The 23,441-nt window shown below is 40.4% G+C and overlaps 1 protein-coding gene across 4 annotated transcripts in view; it reads left to right on the top strand.

Moving 5' to 3' along the window:
• Positions 1-23,441, top strand: part of CDK12 (cyclin dependent kinase 12) — a 105,036-nt gene that overhangs the window by 33,770 nt on the left and 47,825 nt on the right. For all 4 annotated transcript variants that reach the window (XM_060203576.1, XM_060203575.1, XM_007530940.3 and 1 more), the window contains exons 4-8: positions 667-806; positions 3,071-3,241; positions 10,768-10,957; positions 16,340-16,396; positions 17,956-18,057. In XM_060203576.1, the coding sequence (XP_060059559.1) occupies positions 667-806; positions 3,071-3,241; positions 10,768-10,957; positions 16,340-16,396; positions 17,956-18,057 (660 nt within the window). The remainder of the gene's footprint in view (positions 1-666; positions 807-3,070; positions 3,242-10,767; positions 10,958-16,339; positions 16,397-17,955; positions 18,058-23,441) is intronic.

Below are 23,441 nucleotides of genomic sequence, written 5' to 3'. Positions count from 1 at the left end.
ATGCCTGCCTTTTTCATTGAAGTACCAGTGACTGAATCCAGATTCATGCATCTGCGTTATCACTCATCTACTTTTTTTTTCTTAAATATTTAGAATAAACGGGAGATGAGCAATGGTGATGGGGAAACACAGCACCACTCCAACATCAGTATTTTATCTCCTTGTGCTCTCATGTGATGTTCACAATCAAGGCTATTAACTCATGCATATAAGATGAGCACCAACCTGGCCCCATATTTCTTTCCCATGTTTTTTTTTTTAATTTTAATATTTCTTTATTTCTTTATTTATTATTGGATATTGACAGAGAGAAGCTGTGAAGGCGGGAGATAGAGGGAGACAGAGAGACACCTGCAGCACTGCTTCACTGCTCGTGAAGCTTTCTCTCGGCAGATGGGGACCAGGGCCTTGAACTTGGGTTCTTGTGCACTTCAATGTGTGTGCTTAACCAGTTGCGCCACCGCCTGCCCGCCTCTTTTCACAGTTTTTTCTATGTTCTTTCTTTGTTTTTTGAGCAGTACTTCTCTAATCTCTGGCTACTGATTCATACCTTTTTTAATAAAACAATCAGGCTCAGGAGCTAGAGACAGCATCATAAAAAAATTATTTCCTTTAGTGTATTTCTTAAAAGTAACTTGTTTTTCCTTTTCCTTTGCCTATTTTTAGAATTTGTTGTCCTCGTTATGGAGAAAGAAGACAAACAGAAAGTGACTGGGGAAAGCGCTGTGTGGACAAGTTTGACATTATTGGAATTATAGGAGAGGGAACCTATGGCCAAGTATATAAAGCCAAGGACAAAGACACTGGTAAATACTGCTGCAGAGTTTTATGTATTTTTTTTTAAATTTGTATCAGGAAGATAATCTAGTAATGCTAATGCCTTGAGTGGATTTAACAAAAGAGATTTTGAGTTTTTCTTTGGTAGACTAAAAATTTCAAAAGCATTAGTGGATATAGTCATTACTTTTTTAAAAAAATACATTTTGTCTTTATTTTTTAAGTTCTTTTAAAAAACATTTCCTTTTTTAAAACATTTATTTATGAGAAAAGATAGGAGAGAGAGATATTCTGGTACATTGGTACATGTAATTTAGGGGATTGAACTCATGTCCTCATGCTTGAGAGTTCAGTGCTTTATCCATTGTGACACCTCCTGGACCACTCATTACTTTTTTTTTTTTTTTTTTAACTTCTTGGGCTGTTGAAATAGCCCACGTGGATAGATTGCTGCTTTGTCATGTGTATGTGAGGCCTATGTTCAAGCGTGGGCCCCACCACATTAAAGGAAGATTTGGTGTTCTTTCTATTGCTTTGTCTCTTAGAAAACAAATTCTTTTTTATTCTCCTTTGTGTTTTAAAACTAGCCTGTTTAGGAATTTGAGTGGATAAAAGTTTGTAGATTGCTCTTTGTTTAAAAAAAAAGTCCTTAAAGATAAAGTGAAGTTAATGAATTATAGCTATGCATATCATTGTTTTTTCCCAGTCTTTGCTGGGAACTGAACACAATGCACTGGCTATGTGTGACATCATTAAACAGCCTACTCTGCCCAAGTCTTTTTTTTGTTTGTTTTTTCTCTTTTGAAAATTTTTTTCAAAGATATTTATTTATTATTGGATAGAGACAGAAATGGAGGGGAGAGGGGGAGGTAGAAAGGGAGAGAGACAGAGAGAAACCTGCAGCCCTTCTTTACCACTTGTGAAGCTTTCTCCCTGCAGGTCGGGACTGGGGCTTAAACCCAGGTCCTTGCACACTGTAATGTGAGCACTTAGCCAAGCGTGCCACCGCCTGCCCCCCCTTCTCTTAGAGATAGAGGTAAAAAGGAGAGACAAGACAGCAGAGTACCATTTAATCTTCTGTGGGGCTTACCCAGGGCCTGATACATAGCAAAGTATGTGCACTACTGAGTGGAACTATTTCTAGCCTGATATATTTTTTACAGAGATGGGGACTCTGCAATTTCTCTGCTATAGACTGCATTTTCATTATGGGCAGGGGTCGTCGACAGACCCAGGATAACATTGTGAATTCCTCCAATAACAGGTCCTTCCTGTGTGGTACTGTGGCTCCAAGGTGGACTGTGCACATGGCAGTTGACTTAGCATGATTGTCAGATTACCTCTGTCTTCACTTTTTTTTTTTAATGTTTATTTGATAGAGACAGCTAGAAATTGAGAGTTAAGGGGTAGATTGAGAGGGAAAGAAACAGATACTTCAGCACTGCTTCACCACTTGCAGAGCATTCCCCCTTTAGATGAGGACTGGGGGCTTGAACCTAGGTGCTTGTGCATTGTAACATGTATGCGCAACCAGCTGTGCCACCACTTAGTCCATCCCCCTTTCCCACTCGGAATTTGCTGTTCTTGGTTGAGTTATTACTATTATTTAATAATTTATTTATTTTTATTAAGAAGTAGAGACACTATGACTCCAAAATCTTCTCTAGTTTGTTGGAGTCAGATACAAACACATAGGTCAAACACATAGCAAAGTAAGGACACTATTGATGAACTACCTGGTATATTTTAATATTCCAAAATTTTCAGACCTAATGGAATACTGAATTTAAAAAATTCAGTTCTCAAAAACAATCAACAAAAGGACATAGTAAAAAAAACTTTGGGGCCGGTGGTGGCACACCACCTGGTTGAGTACACATATTACAATGCACAAGGACCCAGGTTCAAGCCCACGGTCCTGACCTGCAGGAGGAAAGCTTTTCGAGTGGTGAAGTGGTGAACACACACATACACACACACACACAAAAAAAAAAAAAAACTACCTAATAGTGGTGGAACCACATAGACATAGAAACAAAGTCACAGAGGAACCCTGGCTGCAAAAAAAGAAAATAAAATAAAAGGAAAGGAGAAAGCCCAAACAAGGTTAAAAAGGTGTGATGTATGATGCATTAATTGGACATGTCTTTTTTTTCTAGAACAAAAGCAAAAAGTTATTTTAGCTGGTTCATATTGTTAGCCAAAAGTACTAATGATAGAGCAACAAAAGGGAATAAATAAAAAAAATTTTAAAAAGTACTAATGATGATAATGTTTTAATTTATTCTAATAGGGGAGCTTGTGGCTTTGAAGAAGGTGAGACTTGACAATGAAAAAGAGGGCTTCCCGATTACAGCTATCCGAGAAATTAAAATACTTCGTCAACTAATCCACGGAAGTGTTGTTAACATGAAGGAAATTGTCACAGATAAACAAGATGCTCTGGATTTCAAAAAGGACAAAGGTACTGGCAAAAGCAAACAAACCATGCTTCTCTATGGTAGTTGGCTATATCTTAATTTCCATTCTGAGCTTGTTTGTGTATTTTTGTTTTTTATATATTAAAAAAAAATTATCATCTTTATTTATTGGATAGAGACAGCCAGAAATTGAGAGGAGGAGGGGAGATAGAGAGAGACAGACACCTGCAGCACTGCTTCACTGGGGCCTCGAACCCAGGTCCTGCAGCATGGTGGCAGAGGAGAACCTAGTGGGGATTGAATTGTTATGTAGAAAACTGAGTATTGTTACACATGTACAGACTATTATATTTTGTTGTTAACTGTAAACCATTAATACCCCAATAAAGAAACCAAAAAAAAAAAATTAACAAAGCAGGATTTTTCTAAGGTAGTCCTCTACAGATCATATAGTGGATTGTTTCTCTAGATTTGTAAATTTTATTCTTGTTTGCATGTTAAATTATTGCCATGCTTATCATTTGAAATAGTTTTATGGCAACTGCCCAACTTTTATTAAAGCAAATTTGAAATATTAGAGGTAGACAATGAAGAGATGACATCTGTGAATATAATCTGGAATGTTGAGATGTTAATGACGTACATCAAATTAGAAAGTCAATAAATAAAACTTAAACTAATCTTAGTTACAGAGCATCAAAGATTAGCATTAGGGATTTTTTTTTCCCCTTTTAATCATCTGTTTATTTGTTTATGAGAGAATCAGAGCATCATTTTGTCACGTGCTTTTGGAGATTGAACTCAGGTTCTCATGCTAAAGAATCTAACACACCATACACTTGTGCCACCTAACAGGCTATATTCATTGGGGATTGTCATCATCTGAGTATGATATATACATCTCATATCATATATATACATATATATATATATATATATATCATATGTATATATATGCTTCTATATATACCATATATATATAATATATATATTTCCCCTTTAGGTCATTTATTTCCTTTTTGTTGCCCTTGTTTTTATTTTTGTAGTAGTTATTATTGTTCTTGATGTCGTCGTTGTTGGATAGGACAGAGAAATGGAGAGAGGAGGGGAAGACGGGGAGAGAAGGACACCTGCAGATGCGCTTCACTGCCCGTGAAGCGACTCCCCTGCAGGTGGGGAGCTGGGGGCTCGAACCAGGATCCTTCCACTGGTCCTTGTGCTTTGTGCCACGTGTGCCTAACCTGCTGCACTACCGCCCGGCTCCCTTATTTTATTAATGATAGAGAAGAGTGCAGAGTTATCATTCTGGCATATGTAATGCTTGGGGTTGAATTCAGGACTTGCTGTGAGAGTCCAAGACTTGACTTACTGTGCCCCCTCTTGAGCTGTGGAGTACCTACATAGGGGAAACTTCAAGTGGTATACCTTTTTTTTTTTTTAATAATTTTAAAAATTATTTATTTATTTATTTATTCCCTCTTGTTGACCTTGTTTTTATTGTTGTAGTTGTTATTGGACAGGACAGAGAGAAGTGGAGAGAGGGCGGGAAGACAGAGAGGGGGAGGGAAAGACACCTGCAGACCTGCTTCACCATTGTGAACCAGGCTCGAACCAGGATTCTTACACCAGTCCTTGGGCTTTACCCCAAGTGCGCTTAACCCACTGCACTACTGCCCGACTCCTGTGGTATACCTTTCTGCCTCTTCCTCTTTGCCTTTCTTCCTCTGTGTCTTTTTTTAAATTTATTGGATAAGAGTTAGTCAGAAATGGAGAGTGAAGGAGAAGAAGATAGAGAAGAGAGACAGAGTGATACCTGCTTCATCACTCATGAAGCTTTCTCCCTGTGAGTGGGAACCGGGGACTTGAACCCTGCTCCTTGTGCATTATAACAGGTGCACTCAACCAGGGTTGCCATCACCTAGCCCCTTCCCCTGTTTCAGTCTGATAATGAAATGTGGGAGAGAAATCAACTGGGAGTGGTGGGGCTGTACAAATGTAAAGACTTGTTGGGAGAAAAAAAAAAATTGTGTAGCTAGTTTGTGTAAAAACCCACAAAATCTTATTTGGTCTCTTATAGAGAGAAATTTCTCATTCCTATTTAGTAACTTACCATATATTGTTTAAATTATTTTATTTTATTATTATATTTTAAAGATTTTATGTATTCATTAATGAGAAAGAACCAGACATCACTCTGGTACACAGGCTGCTGGGGATTAAACTCAGGACCTCATGCTTGAGAGTCCAGTGCTTACTTGTGCCACTTTCCAGTTCACAATATAGATTATTTTATAAACTACCTTAAAGTGGGGGCTGAGTGGTAGTGCAGCGGGTTAAGCGCACTGGCACCAAGCGCAAGGGCCGGCATAAGGATCCTTGTTTGAGCTTCAGGCTCCCCACCTGCAGGGGGCCACTTTACAAGCAGTGAAGCAGGTGTACAGGTGTCTATCTTTCTCTACCACTCTCTGTGTTCCCTTTCTCTCTCCATTTCTCTGTCCTATCCAACAGTGACGATATCAATAACAACAACAATAATAACTACACTGATAAACAACAAGGACAACAAAAGGGAAAAGGTGGCCTCCAGGACCAGTGGATTTGTAGTGCAGGCACGAAGCCCCAGCAATAACCCTGGAGGGAAAAAAAAAGAATGAAGGGCAAACAGCCTTTGAGGATTCTCTGTGCTTTAAGTCAAAAAACTGTTTCTCTTGGGTTTTGCTCAAAGCAACTAGAGTTGTGCATAACACTTCACACCGAGTCTGCAGAGTCTCTGTTGTCACAGTTCGAGACCCCAACTCCCTACCTACAGGGGAGTTACTTCACAAGCAGTGAAGCAGATCTGCAGGTTTCTATCTTTCTCTCTCCCCCTATCTGTCTTCCCCTCCTCTCTCCAATACAATAATAACTACAAATAACAATAATAACTACAAAAAGGGCAACAAAAGGAAAAATAAATGAATAATACCTTAAAGGTGGTCCGGGAAGTGGCATAAGGTCCCAAGTTTGACCCCCGGCAGCACATGTACCAGAGTGATGTCTGGTTCTTTCTCTCTCTTACTATCTTTCTAAAAAAAAAAACAAAAAAACAACAACAACCTTAAAGTAATAAATGAATCAGTGGATTAATGTGATGCATGCCCATTGTTGAAAGAGATAGATAGCATAATGGTTATGCAAAAGGACTTTTATTCTGCCTGAGGCTCTGAGCTTCCATGTTCAATCCTCAGCACCACCATAAACCAGAGGAATATCTCTCCATCTGATTAAAATAATTTTTTTTAAAAAAAAGAAGAAAAAAACTGAAGAAATAAAAGTAAGGAAAAAAGTGCTTCTCTTACTGTCCATCCCAGCATAACATTATTTCCACAGTAATTTCCACTGTAGTACTAGCATTTTGGCATTCTTCATTTTAGTACATTGTGGTGTGTCTTTTTTTTTTATTATTATTTATTTTCCCCTTTTGTTGCCATTGTTGTTTTTCATTGTTGTAGTTATTGTTGTTATTGATGTCATCATTGTTGGATAGGACAGAGAGAAATGGAGAGAGGAGAAGACCAAGAGGGGGAGAGAAAGATAGACACCTGCAGACCCGCTTGTGAATCGATCCCCTGCAGGTGGGGAACCGGGAGCTGGAACTGGGATCCCTGCACCGATCCTTGCGCTTTGCGCCATGTGCTCTTAATCCTCTGCGCAATCGCCTGACTCCCTTTTTTTTTTTTTAACTACATGATTATCTTTTTATTTTTTTATTTATCCCTTTTTTTGCCCTTGTTATTTTACTATTGTAGTTATTGTTGTTGTTGTTGATATCATTGTTGTTGGATAGGACAGAGAGAAATGGAGAGAGGTTGGGAGGACAGAGGGGGAGAGAAAGACACCTGTAGACCTGCTTTACTGCCTGTCAAGTGACTCCCTTCAGGTGGGGAGCCAGGAGCCAGGGGCTGGAGGCAGGATCCTTACTCCGCCCCTTGCGCTTCATGGTCACATGCGCTTACCCTGCTGCACTACCGCCCAACCCCTCCCCCTTTTATTTCTTTATGGTAGGATTAATGGTTAAAAGTCAACAGCAAAATACAGTAGTCTGTACATGTGTGACTGTTCAAGTTTTCCACATCAATTCAACGCCCACTAGGTTCTCTGCCATCATGTTGTAGGACCTGAACCCTCTCCCCCAGCCCTGCATTTTTTTTATTTTGGTGCAATACACCAAACCCAGTCCAAGTTCTGCTTTGTGTTTTCCCTTCTGTTCTTATTTTTCAGCTTGCCTATGAGTGAGATCATCCCATACTTACCCTTCTCTTTCTGGCTGATCTCACTTAACATGATTCCTTCAAGCTCATTCCAAGATGAGGTGAAGAAGGTGAATTCAACATTTTATTTTTTTTTGCCTCCAGGGTTATTGCTGGGGCTCAGTGCCTGCACCATAAATCCACTGCTCCTGGAAGCATTTTATTTTTCCCCTTTTGTTGATCTTGTTGTAGCCTTGTTGTGGTTACTATTGTTGTTGATGTCCTTCGTTGTTGGATAGGACAGAGAGAAATGGAGAGAGGAGGGGAAGACAGAGGGGGAGAGAAAGATAGACACCTGCAGACCTGCTTCACTGCCTGTGAAGTGACTCCCCTGTAGGAGGGGAACTGGGGGTTCAAACCGGGATCCTTCTGCTGGTCTTTGTGCCTTGCTCCACATGCGCTTAATCTGCTGTGCTACTGCCCAACCCCCTCGAACTCAACATTTTACTTTTTTTTTTATTTCCCATTTTGTTGCCCTTGTTGTTTTATATTGTAGTAGTTATTATTGTTGTTATTGATGTCATTGTTAGATAGGACAGAGAGAAATGGAGAAAGGAGGGGAAGATGGGGAGATAAAGACACCTGCAGACAAGCGACACCCTTGCAGGTGGGAGTGGGGGTTAGGGGAGGCACCTCTAACCTGGAACATTAATCTGGTCCCTGTGCTTTGCACCATGTGTGCTTACCCTGTTGTGCTACCACCTGCCCCTCCCTAGTTTTTTTTTCCTTTTTTTAATATAGCAGAATCATTTGACCAAATAGTATTTTTCCTATTTAATTTTGGGTTTATAATTAATATACTGTGGTGTCCCTAGTATAATATGTGAGTCCAATTAACTAAAATAAATTTTCTAAGAGTAATCATAGTCAATATTAACAAATGGGCATGATTGTGTATTACAGATAAACAAGGGGGGACCAGGAGGTGGCACATTTAGTTAAGCACACACATTATAGTTTATAAGGACCCAGATTCAAGCCCATGATCCCCATCTGCAGGAGGAAGCTTCACAAGTGGTGAAGCAGGGCTGCAGGTGTCTCTCTGTCTCTCTCCCTATCTCCTCCATAATCTTCTTCTGTCTCAATCCAATAATAAAATCTAAATTGTTTGGGAGTATTTCTCACCTTCATGTTGTAACTATTTCAAAATTGCAGCCCAGAGCACTGTTATGTGAATCGTAAGATTAATCCAAATAGTAGTTCTGTTATCTATCAGAAACAGATCTATCAGAAATAGATCTATCTATAGATAGATCTATAGATCTATCTATAGATCTATCAGAAATAGATCTATCTATCTATTAGAAAGAACAACAACAACAAAAAAAATCCTTTTTGGGGGCTGAGCAGTGGCACACCTGGCTGAGTGCACACATTATAGTGCACAAGCACCCAGGTTTCCACCCACCCATCCCCTGTCCTCCGCAATCCGAAACCTTTGTGAGTGGTGAAGCAGAACTATAGGTGTCTCTTTGTCTCCCTATCCCTCTCCATTTCTGGCTTTTAAAAAATTATTATAATTATTTTTTTTTTTGTCAGTTTGTTTTTGCGCCTCAGGGTTATTGCTGGGTTCAGTGCCTGCACTGTGAATCCATTGCTCTTGGAGGCCATTTTTCTCTTTTTTTGCCCTGTTGTCTATCATTGTTGTGGCTGTTGTTGTTGTTATTGTCATTGTTGGATAGGACAGAGAGAAATGGAGAGAGGAGGGGAATGTGGGAAGAGAAAGATAAGACACCTGCAGACCTGTTTCACCGCTTGTGAAGCAACCCCCCTGCAGGTGGGGAACCGGGGGCTAAAACCAGAATCCCTACACCGGTCCTTGTGCTTTGCGCCATGTGCGGTTAAGCTGCTGTGCTACTGCTGACCCCCCCTTTTATTTACTGCCATCAGAGTTATTGATGGGATTTTGTGCCAGCACTACGAATCTATTAAAACCCCTCGCCTGCTTTTTTTTTTTTCTGATAGGTAAGAGAGATTGAGAAGGAAGGGTAAGATAGGGAGAGAAAAGACACCTGTAGTCTAACTTCACTGTTTATGAAGCCTCCTCCCTGCAGCTAGAGAGCTGGGACTCTAACCTGTGCATGGTTATGTGTGTGTCCATCCAGGTGTTCTACTGCCTGGCTTCCTTTTAATTTTTAAATTATCTTTATTGCATAGACATAGCCAGAAATCAAGTGGGTAGGGGGAGACAGAAGGAGAGAAAAAGAGACACACTTGCAGCCCTGCTTCACAACTCAAAAAGTTTTCCAACTGCTGGTGGGGACTAAGGGTTTGAACCTGGGTTCATGTGCGCTCAACCAGGTGTGTCACCACCTGGCCTCCTTTTATTTTATTTTATTTTATTTTATTTTATTTTATTTTATTTTATTTTATTTTATTTATTTATTTATTTTTTCTTTCCTCCAGGGTTATTGCTGGGCTCGGTGCCTGCATCATGAATCCACCGCTCCTGGAGGCCTTTTTTTTTTTTTTTTCCCCCTTTTGTTGCCCTTGTTGTAGCTTTGTTGTGGCTATTATTATTGCCCTTGTTGACACAATTCGTTGTTGGATAGGACAGAGAGAAATGGAGAGAGGAGGGGAAGACAGAGAAGGGGAGAGAAAGATAAGATACCTGCAGACCTGCTTCACCGCCTGTGAAGCGACTCCCCTGCAGGTGGGGAGCCGGGGGCTCGAACCAGGATCCTTACGCCGGTCCCTGCGCTTTGCGCCACATGCGCTTAACCCATTGCGCCACCGCCCGACCCCCTTTATTTTATTTTTTAACATTAGATAGGGAGAGAGAGAAAGAACCCAGAGCCTCACTCTCAAAAGGGCAAATTTTTGAAAAATTTTAAAAATATTTGTTTATACCCTTTTGTTTCCCTTGTTTTATTGTTATAGTTATTATTGTTGTTGTTATTGATATCATCATTTTTGGATAGGACTGAGAAATGGAGAGAGGAGGGGAAGGGGAAGACAGAGAGGGGGAGAGAAAGATAGACACCTGTAGACCTGCTTCACCACCTGTGAAGCGACTCCCTGGCAGGTGGGGAGTCTGGGCTCAAACTAGTTTCTTTATGCTGGTCCTTACACTTTGTGCCACCAGTGCTTAACCCACTGCACTACCACCCTACTCCCAAAAGGGCAAAATTTTATGCCACTCTTAATTCACTTTCTTTATAAAATTAAGTGATTATTCCAGAAAATATTACTGTTTGCTGAAAAACTTCATTAACATTTGACCACTAGTCATTACAGTTATATTTTTTTCCTCGTTTTCAAATTTTTTTTATCTTGTATAGGTGCCTTTTATCTTGTATTTGAATATATGGATCATGACTTAATGGGACTGCTGGAATCTGGTTTGGTGCACTTTTCTGAGGACCATATCAAGTCTTTCATGAAACAGCTAATGGAAGGATTGGATTACTGTCATAAAAAGAATTTCCTGCATCGGGATATTAAATGTTCTAACATTTTGCTGAACAACAGGTAACCAAATGAAATCAAACATTTCCCTCCTCTCTTAGCACTCTTAATAGTTTCAGCTAGTTAATTTGGGTTGTAGGTAAGTTCAAATTTGTTATATTTGCCATCATCTAGTGTTCTTAAATATCAATAGCAACTTATGATAGTGGTACATTGATCAGAGTGTTCAATCTCAGGTTTGGTAAGAAATTATCAGGCAGAGGGGCCAGGTGTTGGTACACCTGGTTAAGCACTCACATTTAGTGTGCAAATACACAGGTTCAAGTCCTTGGTCCCCACCTGTAGTGGGGAAGCATCACGAGTTGTGAAGTAACGACTGCAGGTATCTCTGTCTCTCTCCCTTTCCCCTCTCAATGTCTCTCTGTCTATCCAATTCAAAAGAAAGAAAGAAATAAACATACTGTTGAATGTAAAACATTAATTCCCCAATAGAGAAATTATTAAAAAAAAAAAAAAGGAAATAAACAGGCAGAGGGGCATCCAGTTAAGCGCACATAATATGAAGCTCAAGGACCTGCACAAGAACCTGTGTTTTCAGCCCCTGGCTCTCCCCTGTAGTGGGGACATTTCACAAGCGGTGAGGCAGGATTTCAGGTATCTCCCTTTCTCCCTCCCGTCTCAATTTCTCTCTGTTCTAGCGAGGCAAACCTATGTCCTATGGAGGCAAAAAAAAAAAAAAAAAAAAATGTGATGGTGGGCATTAGTGTGCACTTTCCTGGATCATGCCATTAATATTAATATATTTTATTCTATTTGTCTTGTTCTTTCATAGATGATATCTCAGGTCAAGGACGGCTGTAGTTTGGCGTAGTGCCTGATTTCCATATTCATTAAGCTGATAGTTCTAGAGAAAAATGGCTGATTCCCTTACTCCTCAGTTTACTTTGCAGCATGCAGGCGTCTCGTAGTCTAATTCATCCAGCTTTTGTAACTTTGCACAGAAAACTCTGGGTGAAGTTTCGTGAAGAGAGTGGTAAAGAGTCCTCATCTGAACATGGAAGAGCAAATACTTAATGAAAGAGAAAGTATGACTAGGTTCCATGATCTTCTTCCCCCAACCCCCCTCCGTTTGTTGCCTGTTTTTTCCCTGGGACTTCCTGCCTGCACAGTTCTGCTGCTCTGGATGTTTTGTCTTGTTTGATTTTTGTCCCCTCATTATTATTATTATTAGATATAGAGAGAAACTGAGATAGAAGGGGGAGATATATAGGAAGAGAAATACCTGCAGTACTGCTTCATTTGTAAAGCTTCCCCCTGCAGATGGGAACTGAGGTTTTGAACCCAGGTTCTTGCACATGGTAACAAGTGTGCTCAACCAGGTGCACCCAGCACAGGAGTTTTTATTATTTATTTATTTGTTTGTTGGATTATTTATTTATTTACACCAGAGCACTGCTCAGCTCTGGCTTATGGTAGTGTGGGTGATTGAGCCTGGGACCTTAGAGCCTCAGGCACAAATGTCTCTTTGCATAATCATTATGCTATCTATCCCATGCATAACCATTATGCTATCTATCCCCCATGCCCTTTTTGATTTTTTTTTAATTACGTACCAGGCCCCCAAAGTTTACTCCCTTTCTCCTGCCCCCTAAGGGTTTTATTTTCTAAAATAAGAGTATGAAGTTGCTGGGTGGCACATCCATTAGAACTCGCAGTTACAGTGTATCAGGGATCACTGTTCAAAGCTCTGGGGGAAGCTGCCCAAGGGGGAAATTTCATATTTGGTGAAGCTATGCTAAATGTCTCTTAGCTTCTCCTTCTCTCTCAATTTCTCTCTGTATCCAAAAATAACTAAATAGAATAAAATTTAAAACATTAAAGAAATAAGTATGAGTGTGAGTGGCAGAGAGAGAGAGAGAGAGAGAGACAAACATCAGCACTCTGTCTCTGTTTATGACACTTACCCTTTGCATGGTGCTCCTATGTGATGGCTGGGGTCTCAAACCTGGGTCCTCAATGCATAATAAAGTACATTTTATCTGGTGAGCTATTTCCCAGGCCCCAGTTCATTTTAATTACTAAATAGAAATGAGACTTTCGCGCATATTGATGAATAATTAAATATTTAAATATATAATTAAAAATTAAAAGTTACTGTGAGATAGAAGCAAGGAATTGGTCAGAGAATATGTATACTGAGCCCAGTGGGTTAAGCGCAGGTGGTGCAAAGCGCAAGACCGGTATAAGGATCCTGATTCGAGCCCCTGGCTCCCCACCTGCAGGGGCGTCACTTCACAGGTGGTGAAGCGGGTCTGCAGGTGTCTGTCTTTCTTTCCCCCTTTCTGTCTTCCCCTTCTCTCTCCATTTCTGTCTGTCCTATCCAAGAACAACAATAAAACAAGGGCAACAAAGGGGAATAAATAAATAAATATTTTTTTAAAAAAGAATATATATACTGAGCACCACTCCACTTTGGCTTTTTGTGGTGCAGTGGACAGAATCCAAGAATTTGGAGCTTCAGACTTGAGAGTTTCTTTGCATAACTATTATGCTATCTATCCCACCCAGACTTACTTCTTTCTCATTTCTGCAGAGCTGGTGAATTATCTATGTACAGGTACAGGTTCACCACTCTGGGTTACTTTTTTATTCAAATAGCCACAGAGAGGGAGAAACACCATAGCATCTGGTGCCAGTGGCATCTTCCTGTGTGGTGCTGGTGCTACATGCACATGGCACAAACTAGGCACCGGACTCAGTGATTCTCTAGCTGTCCCTAATTTAAAATTTTATTGTTAGTAGTTACATAGTTTAATGTTTCTGTCCCGTTGATCATCTTTAAATTCTTTCTAACATAAGATCTTTCCTGTTTCCTGGAAATTTGTATGTGGGTCAGGTTATTATAATTAATATATAGATAATTACCATTTTATTATATTTCCTTTTTTCTGCTTGAGTTATCCCGTTATGTTTTTTTCAATAAATTTTTTTTAAAAATTTTATTTATTTATTTATTCCTTTTGTTGCCCTTGTTTTTTTTATTGTTGTAGTTATTATTGATGTCGTTGTTGGATAGGTCAGAGAGAAATGGAGAGAGGAGGGGAAGACAGAGAGGGGGAGAGAAAGACAGACACCTGCAGACCTGCTTCACCGCCTGTGAAGTGACTCCCCTGCAGGTGAGGAGCCGGGGGCTCGAACCGGGATCTTTCCGCGGGCCCTTGTGCTTAGCGCCACCTGCGCTTAACCTGCTGCGCTACCGCCCGACTCCCATCCCGTTATGTTTGATCCACTCTGGTAAAATTATCACCTCATAACTTTTTCTCCAAATCATTTTATTAAGGAAATGATGATTTATAGGACAGTTGTAGATACATGGTATACCTAATTACTTTTTTTTTTTAATTGCTAGATTATTGTTAGGGGTTGACACTATAAATCCTCTGTTCCTAGTGACTGGTTTTTCCCTTTTTCCCCCTCCCTTCTTCCATTCCTCCCTCTCTCCTTTTCTATTTTTTTTAAAGACTTTTATTTATTTATTTTCCCTTTTGTTGCCCTTGTTTTTTATTGTTGTCGTAGTTATTGATGTCGTTGTTATAAAGATAGGACAGAGAGAAATGTAGAGAGGAGGGGAAGACAGAGAGGGGGAGAGAAAGAAGGATACCTGCAGACCTGCTTCGAAGCGACTTCCCTGCAGATGGGGGGACTCAAACCGGGATCCTTAAACCGGTCCTTGCGCTTTGCACCACGTGCACTTAACTCGCTGCACTAACCTCCTTATCTGTTTTCTTGGATAGGACAGAGAGAAATAGAGGGGGGAAGGGGAGATAGAAAGGGAGAAAGAGGGAGTCGGGCTGTAGCGCAGCGGGTTAAGCGCAGGTGGCACAAAGCACAAGGACCGGCATAAGGATCCCGGTTCGAACCCCGGCTCCCCACCTGCAGGGGAGTCGCTTCACAGGCGGTGAAGCAGGTCTGCAGGTGTCTATCTTTCTCTCCTCCTCTCTGTCTTCCCCTCCTCTCTCCATTTCTCTCTGTCCTATCCAACAACGACGACAACAACAATAATAACTACAACAATAAAACAACAAGGGCAACAAAAGGGAATAAATAAATAAAATTAAAATAAAAAGAAAAAGAAAGGGAGAAAGATAAGACAACTGCAGACCTGCTTCACTGCTCATGAAACATCTCCCTTGTAGATACGTATCGGGAGGCTTGAACCCATATCCTTGCACATATTGAGAATATGTATGCTTGACTAGGTGCACCACTGCCCCTTCCCTAATTTCTTCAACACATTTTTTTCCTGATGTTGTAAAAAGTATATTTTGTTACTATTTCGTTCAAACCTGAGTCAGTCAAGTACTGTGAATTGAATCTTGCTATTAAAAACCTCATAAATCTAGCTGTTTAAAATGTATTTGTATTTTCATTAGGTAGAGACAGAGAGAAACTGAGATGAAGGGGACATAAAATGGGAGGGGGGAGAACAGGCACATGCAGCATGGCTTCACTATTTGCGAACCTTCCCCCCATTCAGGTGCGGACGGGCTTGAACCTAGGTCCTTGCACATGATACAATGTGCATTCAACTGAGTGAGCCAGCACCCGGCTCCCTCATACACCTATCTCATTATTATTTATTTATTTTGCCTCCAGGGTTATTGCTGGGGCTCGGAGCCTGCACCATGAATCCACTGCTCCTGAAGGCTTTTGATTCCCTTGTTGTTTATTGTTGTTATTGCTGCTGCTGTTGTTAGATAGGACAGAAAGAGAGGGGGAGAGAAAACCACCTGCAGACCTGCTTCACCGCTTGTGAAGCGACCACCCTGCAGGTGGGGACCCAGGGGTTCAAACGGGATCCTTACTCCTGTCCTTGCACTTGGTGCCATGTGTGCTACTGCCCGACCCCTCATTTCATCTTTTTATTTTTTTATTTTTATTTTTTTATCTCACCTTTTAAAATATAGAACAGCACAGTCCTCATTTCCTCCCAAATAAATATTTAATCTAGCAGTTTTAAGTGACTTAATCTGAAGGAAAAACTATATAAGGATAAGAAAAGCAGAGGTTAATTCATTTTATTTATTTATTTTTATTTAATATCCAGAGCACTGCTCAGTTCTAGCTTATGTTGGTGTGGGAGATTGAACCTGGGACTTTGAAGCCTTAGTCATTTTGCATAGCTGCTATGCTGCTATCTACCCACACCCTATTTACTTATGATACCGAGGAAAAGATACAGAGCCCAGAGCACTGCTAAATTCTGGTTTGTGGTACTGGGGATTTAACCTGGGAGCTCATAGCCTCAGGCACAAAAGTCTTTTTGCATAGCCATTATGCTGCACATTAATTCATTTTTATAATCTTAAACTTTGTGAATTAACACTTGACCTTTGTAATGTGGATACTACTGCTCTTATTTAAGATGATTTCTTGTCTTAACAGTGGGCAAATTAAGCTAGCAGATTTTGGACTTGCTCGACTCTACAACTCTGAAGAAAGGTGAGGCATTCATCAAAAGAATATATGAATAATAATTCTTTTTATTTATATATACCCTGTATTCCACAGGTTGGCAGTAACTGTCAGAAACCCCTAAATGTGTTAATCACCTAGATTTTATCCTTTTGAATTAGTCTTTTTGTATCCTTTGACTATATGACCAGAAGTGCCATTAGAGGTGGTAAGATAATTCCATCTTTCCCTCCTCCAGCCTTTTTTTTTTTCTTCCCTAATTTGTGTGTGTAAGTGAAGAGAACAAACACACCAGGGTGCTACATCACTCCGACACATGTGTAGCCAGGAATAAAACTGTGGACCTCATGCTTTAGAGTTAAAACATTTTATTCACTCTGCCACCTTCCAAGCCATTAATATATGTATATATAATTTATTATTACTGAGAGAGAGAAGGCACTACCAGCTCCACTACCTGTAGAGCTTTCCCTGCTGTTGTGGTACTCCTATGTAATGTCATGTTTTCAATTGTTATACTCTGGTTCTGTCTCCTCTAATAATTTTTTTTTTCACTTTTTAAAAAATATATTTATTTATTCCCTTTTGTTGCCCTTGTTTTTACTGTTGTAGTTATTATTGTTGTTGTTATTTATGTCATTGTTATAGGATAGGACAGAGAGAAATGGAGAGAGGAGGGGAAAACAGGGGGAGAGAAATATAAACACCTACAGATCTCCTTCACTGCTCGTGAAGTGACTCCCCTGCAGGTGGGAGCCGGGGCTTGAACCGGTATTCTTCCGCTGGTCCTTGCGCTTTGTGCCACCTGTGCTTAACCCGCTGCACTATTGCCCGACTCCCTCTCATAAATTTTTATTAAGTGTTTGACTTATACTAATTTTATGCCAAATTCAAATTCAGGGTCTTATATACATGAGGCATGGGTGATCTACCCCTGAATTATGCAACTCATTAAATCTTTTTTTTTTTTTTTAATGGATAGAGACAGAAAGAATTTGAGAGGGGAGGAGTGATAGAGAGGGAGAGAGACACCTGCAGCCCTGCTTCACCACTCGTGAGGCTTTCTCTCCTGCAGGTGGGGACCAGGGGCTTGAACCTGGGTCTTTGCTCACTGTAATGCAACTGCTTAACCAGGTGCGCCACCACCTGGCTCATTAAAATTTTTAAAAAATATTTATTCCCTTTTGTTGCCCTTGTTTTATTGTTGTAGTTATTGATGTCGCCGTTGTTGGATAGGACAGAGAGAAATGGAGAGAGGAGGGGAAGGTGGGGGGAGAGAAAGACACCTGCATACCTGCTTCACCACTTGTGAAGTGACCCCCCTGCAGGTGGGGAGCCAGGGACTGGAACTGGGATTCTTACGCCAGTCCTTGCGCCTTGCCCCTCGTGTGCTTAACATGCTGCACTACTGCCCGACTCCCTCTCATAAATTTTTATAAAGTGTTTGCCTTATACTTGTTTTGTGCCAAAATCAAATCCAGGGCATTATATATGTGAGGCATAGGTGATCTACCCCTGAATTGTGCAGCTTATTATTTTTTTGATCAGAGGTCACTGTAAATATATTATCATTTTTTATATTATAGTCGCCCTTATACAAACAAAGTCATTACACTGTGGTACCGGCCTCCAGAACTTTTGCTGGGAGAGGAGCGTTATACACCTGCCATAGATGTTTGGAGCTGTGGGTAAGATCTTGTCTCTTCTTTTTCTTCTTTTTTTTTTTTTTAAACAGAGCATTGCTCAACTTTAGCTTATTGTGTGTGGGAATGGGGTTATGGGGGGAGGATTGAACCTGAGACTCAGGCATGAGAGACTCAACTTTTTTTCTTTTGTTTGTAATTTACATCTTGTTGCACTTAAAGCATTTTATTTTATTTGTTATACAAATATTTTCATTTGTTATTTATAGGTTTCTACGAGGTTATAAGATTACAATGTATAATTTCCATTCCCAGCACCAGAACATTTTATTTCTACATGTTTTACAGGTTTTGAAAGGATGGAAATAATCTATGGGTCAGGTTTCAGAGAAATTCATTGATTATTATTAGAACTTTTAAAATAAATTTTTTTTATTATCTTTATTTATTGGATAGAGACAACCAGAAATCAAGAGGGAAGGGAGTGATAGGGAGAGAGGCAGAGAGAGACCTGCAGCCCTGCTTCACCACTCATAAAGCTTTCCCTTGCAGGTGGGGACATGGTGGTGCAGGGGGATTGGCTCATGGTGGTGCAGGGGGATTGAACCTGGGAGTCTCAGGTCTGCACTAGTTTATAATTGAGCCTCAGAGCCCACAGCCTCAGTCATGGAAGTTGTTGTGCATAACCATTATGCTGTTTTCCTAGCACCTACCCAGGGCTCCTCCCCCCACTCCCCCCATGCTGGGGATCTTTCACATGATGCAGTCTCTCTAGGAGGCCCAATTTTTTTCTTTCTTTTTTTTTCATTCTATGTCCTTACAAAAAAAAGAGAGTTAAGTAGAGTGAGCAGAGGACAAAGATACTAAAACATTTGTATAGCTTCCTTGGCTTTATCCATCATGCTCCCATGTGGTGCCGTAAATTGAACCTAGGGCCAGTGCTTGGTAATGTATGTACTTAACCTACTTAGCCACCCGTTAACCTCCCCCTCCCCTATAAAAATTTCTTTAAAAAAAATTTTTTTTTTTTGTCTCCATGCTTATTGCTGGGGTGGTGCCTACACCATGAATCCACTGCTCCTGGAGGCTATTTTTTTCCCCTTTTGTTGCCCTGGTTCTTTTATCATTGTTGTAGTTATTATTGTTATTGCTGTTGTTGTTGGATAGGACAGAGAGAAATGGAGAGGGAAGGGGAAGATGGAGGGGGGGAGAGAAAGACAGACAGCTGCAGACCTGTTTCACTGCCTGTGAAGCGACTCCCCTGCAGGTGGGGAGCTGGAGGCTCGATCCTTACTCTGATTCTTACTCTGGTTCTGCAATTTTCGCAAGAGAGTTAGTTATACAGTGAGAAAGAAACACCAGAGCACTGCTCAGCTCTGGCTTATGGTTGTGTTTGGGATTGAACCTGGGGCCTCAGAGCCTCAGGCATGAGGGTCTCTTTGCATGGCACTGATATCTCCCCAGCCATTTCTTTAAAATGTTAATGCATTTATTTATTTATTTATTTATTTATTTATTTATTTATTTATTTATTTAAAATGTTAATGCATTTATTTATTTATTTATTTATTTATTTATTTATTTGGAGAAATTGGAGGGAAGAGGGAGATAGAGAAGGGATGGAGAGAGATTGCCAGAGACAGACCTGCAACACTTGTTTTACCGCTTTGAAGTTTTCCTCTTGCTATTGGGGACTGGGAATTTGAACCTAGGTCCTTATATACTGTCATGTGACTAAACCAGGTATGCTACCACTTGCTTGCACTTCCTCCCACTCCCCATTAAAACACACACGCACGCACGCATGTTTGGGGTAGGTCATGGTGCCCCTGGTTGAATGCACATGTCACAATGCGCAAGAACCCAAGTTCATGCCCCTAATCCCCACCTATAGGTGAGTATTAAGCAGTGCTGCAGGTGTCTCTCTCTCACACTTCCCTCTAGATTTCTGATAGTCTCTAGCCAATAAATAAATAAAGATAATTAAATATATATGCTTATTTTATAAGGGAGATATAGAGTACTACTTTGCCATATACAGTGCTGGATATCAAGCCTCTGGCTCCACCTAGTAGCTCTCTTTAAGATCTAGCCAGTGGTGAGTTGGGCCGTAGCACAGCGGGTTAAGTGGACGTGGTGCAAAGCACAAGGACCAGCATAAGTATTCCAGTTCAAGCCCCTGGCTCCCCACCTGCAGGGGAGTTGCTTCACAAGTGGTGAAGCAGGTCTGCGGGTGTCTATCTTTCTCTCCCCATCTCTGGTCTGCAGGTGTCTATCTTTCTCTCCCCATCTCTGTCTTCCCCATCTCTCTCCATTTCTCTCTGTCCTACCCAACAACAATGACATAAGTAATAACTACAACAATAAAAAAAACAATAAGGGCAGTAAAAGGGGGGAAAAAAGATGTAGCCAGTGGAGGCCTAGGAGGTGGCACAGTGGCTATTACTCTGGACTTACATACATAACATCCTTAATTCAGTTTCTAGCACTGCTTATGCCAGAGTGATGTTTAGTTGTCTTTCTCCTTTCATAATGTGTATGTGTGTGTGTTTGTTAACTTTTCAGCTGTTAATGATTGATAACCACTAATTCAGTTTTGGTTATTTTGTGATTTTGATGTTCTTTTTTTTAAAAACTGTTTAATATTTATTTATTCCCATTTGTTGTCCTTGTTTTATTGTTGTAGTTATTATTGTTGTAGTTATTGATGTCGTTACGCTTAACCCACTACCTTTCTGCCCTGCACCCTATACACACTGTTCTTGCTCTCTATACTTAATGATTCTCATATATTTATTCTTTCATGAAAGAATATTTGCCATTCTTTTTTTTAATATTTATTCCCTTTTGTAGCCCTTGTTTTATTGTAGTTATTATTGATGATGTTGTTGTTGGATAGTTGTTGTTGTTGATATCATTGTTGTTGGATAGGATGGAGAGAGGAGGGGAAGACAGAGAAGGGGAGAGAAAGATAGACACCTGCTTCACCACCTGTGAGGCGACTCCCCTGCAGATGGGCAGCTGGGGGCTTGAACAAGGATCCTTAGGCTGGTCCTTGCACTTTGCGCCACGTGCGCTTAACCCACTGCGCTACTGCCCGTTTCCCAGATATTTGCTATTCTTTTCATATTTCTTTTAAAAATATTGCTTTAAAATATTTAAATAATGTTAGTGCTAGGTATACAAAGAGAAAGATGCTGAGAAAGACCAGAGCACTGTTAAGCTGTCGCTTATGGTAATGCTGGGGATTGAACTTGGGAATTTTGATGTTTCCATTGTGGAAGATATATAACTATTGTGCTATTTTCCCGGCTACATGTCTTCTTTACCACCAAAAATGGGACACTGAATTAAAAAAAAATTGGAAATTAAAATTTTAGAAAATTCAGAATTTCTTTTCCTTTTTTTCCTCCCTTCCTCCTGTCTCCCTCCCTTCCTTTCTTTCCTTTTCTTTCTTTTTTTTTTTTTTTTTTTTAATTGCCAGAACACTGCTCAGCTCTGGCTTATGGTGGTGTAGGGGATTGAACCTGGGACTTTGAAGCCTCAGACATGAGAATCTACTTGAATAGCCATTATGCTATCTACCCCTGCCCGAAAAATCAGATTTTCTTTGCAAATCAGTGACTCATTGAATTACAATATGCCAGAGTTATGCTTTTGCTTCCTCCCCCAATTAATAAACTTTTTAATGTTTATTTTAATGGTAATATTTTAATGTTAATTTTTCCATCAGGGTTATCACTGGGGCTTAGTAATGGCACTACAAATCCAACACTCAGCTGCCATTTTTTTTTTTAATTTTATATTTTTTATTTATTTTCCCTTTTGTTGCCCTTGTTGTTTTTCATTGTTGTTGTAGTTATTGTTGTTGTTGATGTCATCATTATTGGATAGGACAGAGAGAAATGGAGAGAGGAGGGCAAGACAGAGGGGGAGAGAAAGACAGACACCTGCAGACCTGCTTCACTGCCTGTGAAGCACCTCCCCTGCATGTGGGGATCCGGGGGCTTGAACTGGGATCCTTATGCTGGTCCTTGCGCTTTACGCCACCTGTGCTTAAACTGCTGCGACACCGCCCGACTCCCTTCTTTTTTCTTTTTCTTTCTCTCTTTCTTCTAAAATTGGTAGGACAGGACAGAGAGAAATTGAGAAGGGAGGGGAGATAGAGAGGGAGAAAGATAAACACCTGCAAACCTTCTTCACTGTTTGTGAGGCACCCCCTGCAGGTGGGGGAGCTGGGGTTGAACCTGGGTGCTTCCACATGCTAATATGTGCACTTGCACTTAACCGCCTGGCTTCCAAACTTTTTAAAATTATCTTTTTAAGATTTATTTATTGACAAGAAAAATAGGAGAGAAAGAATCAGACATTACTTTGATATACATGTTGCCAGGGATTAAACTCAAGATCTTGGGAGTCGGGTGGAACCACAGCCGGTTAAGCACTTGTGGTGCAAAGCTCAAGGATCGGCCATAAGGTTCCCGGTTCAAGCCCCCAGTTCCCCACCTGCAGGGGAGTTGCTTCACAGATGGGGGAGTTGTTTCACAGGCGGTGAAGCAGGTCTGCAGGTGTCTATCTTTCTCTCCCCTCCCCCTCTGTCTTCCCCTCCTCTCTCTATTTCTCTCTGTCTTATCTAACAACGACGACAACATCAATAACAACAACACTAATAACTATAACAAAACAACAAGGGCAACAAAAAGGAATGAATGAATAAATAAATAATTTTTGAAATTCATTTATTCATTTATTGATTTATTTTACCAGAGTACTGGTCAGCTCTGGCTTATGGTGGTACGGGGGATTGAACCTGGGACTTCAGAGCCTCAGGCATGAGAGTCTCTTTGTATAACCATTATGCTATCTACCCCCACCCAATAAATACATATTTAAAATAAAAATAAAAAATAAAGTCAGGGTCTCCTGCTTCAGAGTCCAATACTTGATCCATCACACCACCTCCTAGACCACCTTTTTTTAAAAAAAATTTTTTTTGTCTTTATTTATTTATTGGATAGAGACAGGTAGAAATCAAGAGGGAAGGGGTGATAGAAGGAGAGAGACACCTGCAACACTGCTTCACCATTTGCGAAGCTTTCCCCCTGTGCAGGTGGGGACCAGGAGATTGTACCTGGGTCCTTGTGCATTTTAACATGTGCGCTCAATGAGATGTGCTACCCCCCACCCCACCCCCTTTTAATATATATATTATTAATATATATTACTTATATATTAATATATATATATTACTAATATATATATATATATATATGGTGTGGGCAGGAACTGAACACTAAAGTATCCTTTAGTCCTGTGGGTTTTGGGTTAAATCTAGCTTGTCCATAAATTATTTTTTTATAAAGCTGGTAATAGAGGCCACTAGAGCTACTGTGTCTCCTCTTTTCTGTTTCTTTCCCTATCTCTTACCT

Source organism: Erinaceus europaeus, chromosome 12, assembly GCF_950295315.1.
Source record: "Erinaceus europaeus chromosome 12, mEriEur2.1, whole genome shotgun sequence".
Taxonomy (NCBI): domain Eukaryota; kingdom Metazoa; phylum Chordata; class Mammalia; order Eulipotyphla; family Erinaceidae; genus Erinaceus; species Erinaceus europaeus.
This window is presented reverse-complemented; position numbering and strand designations above follow the sequence as displayed.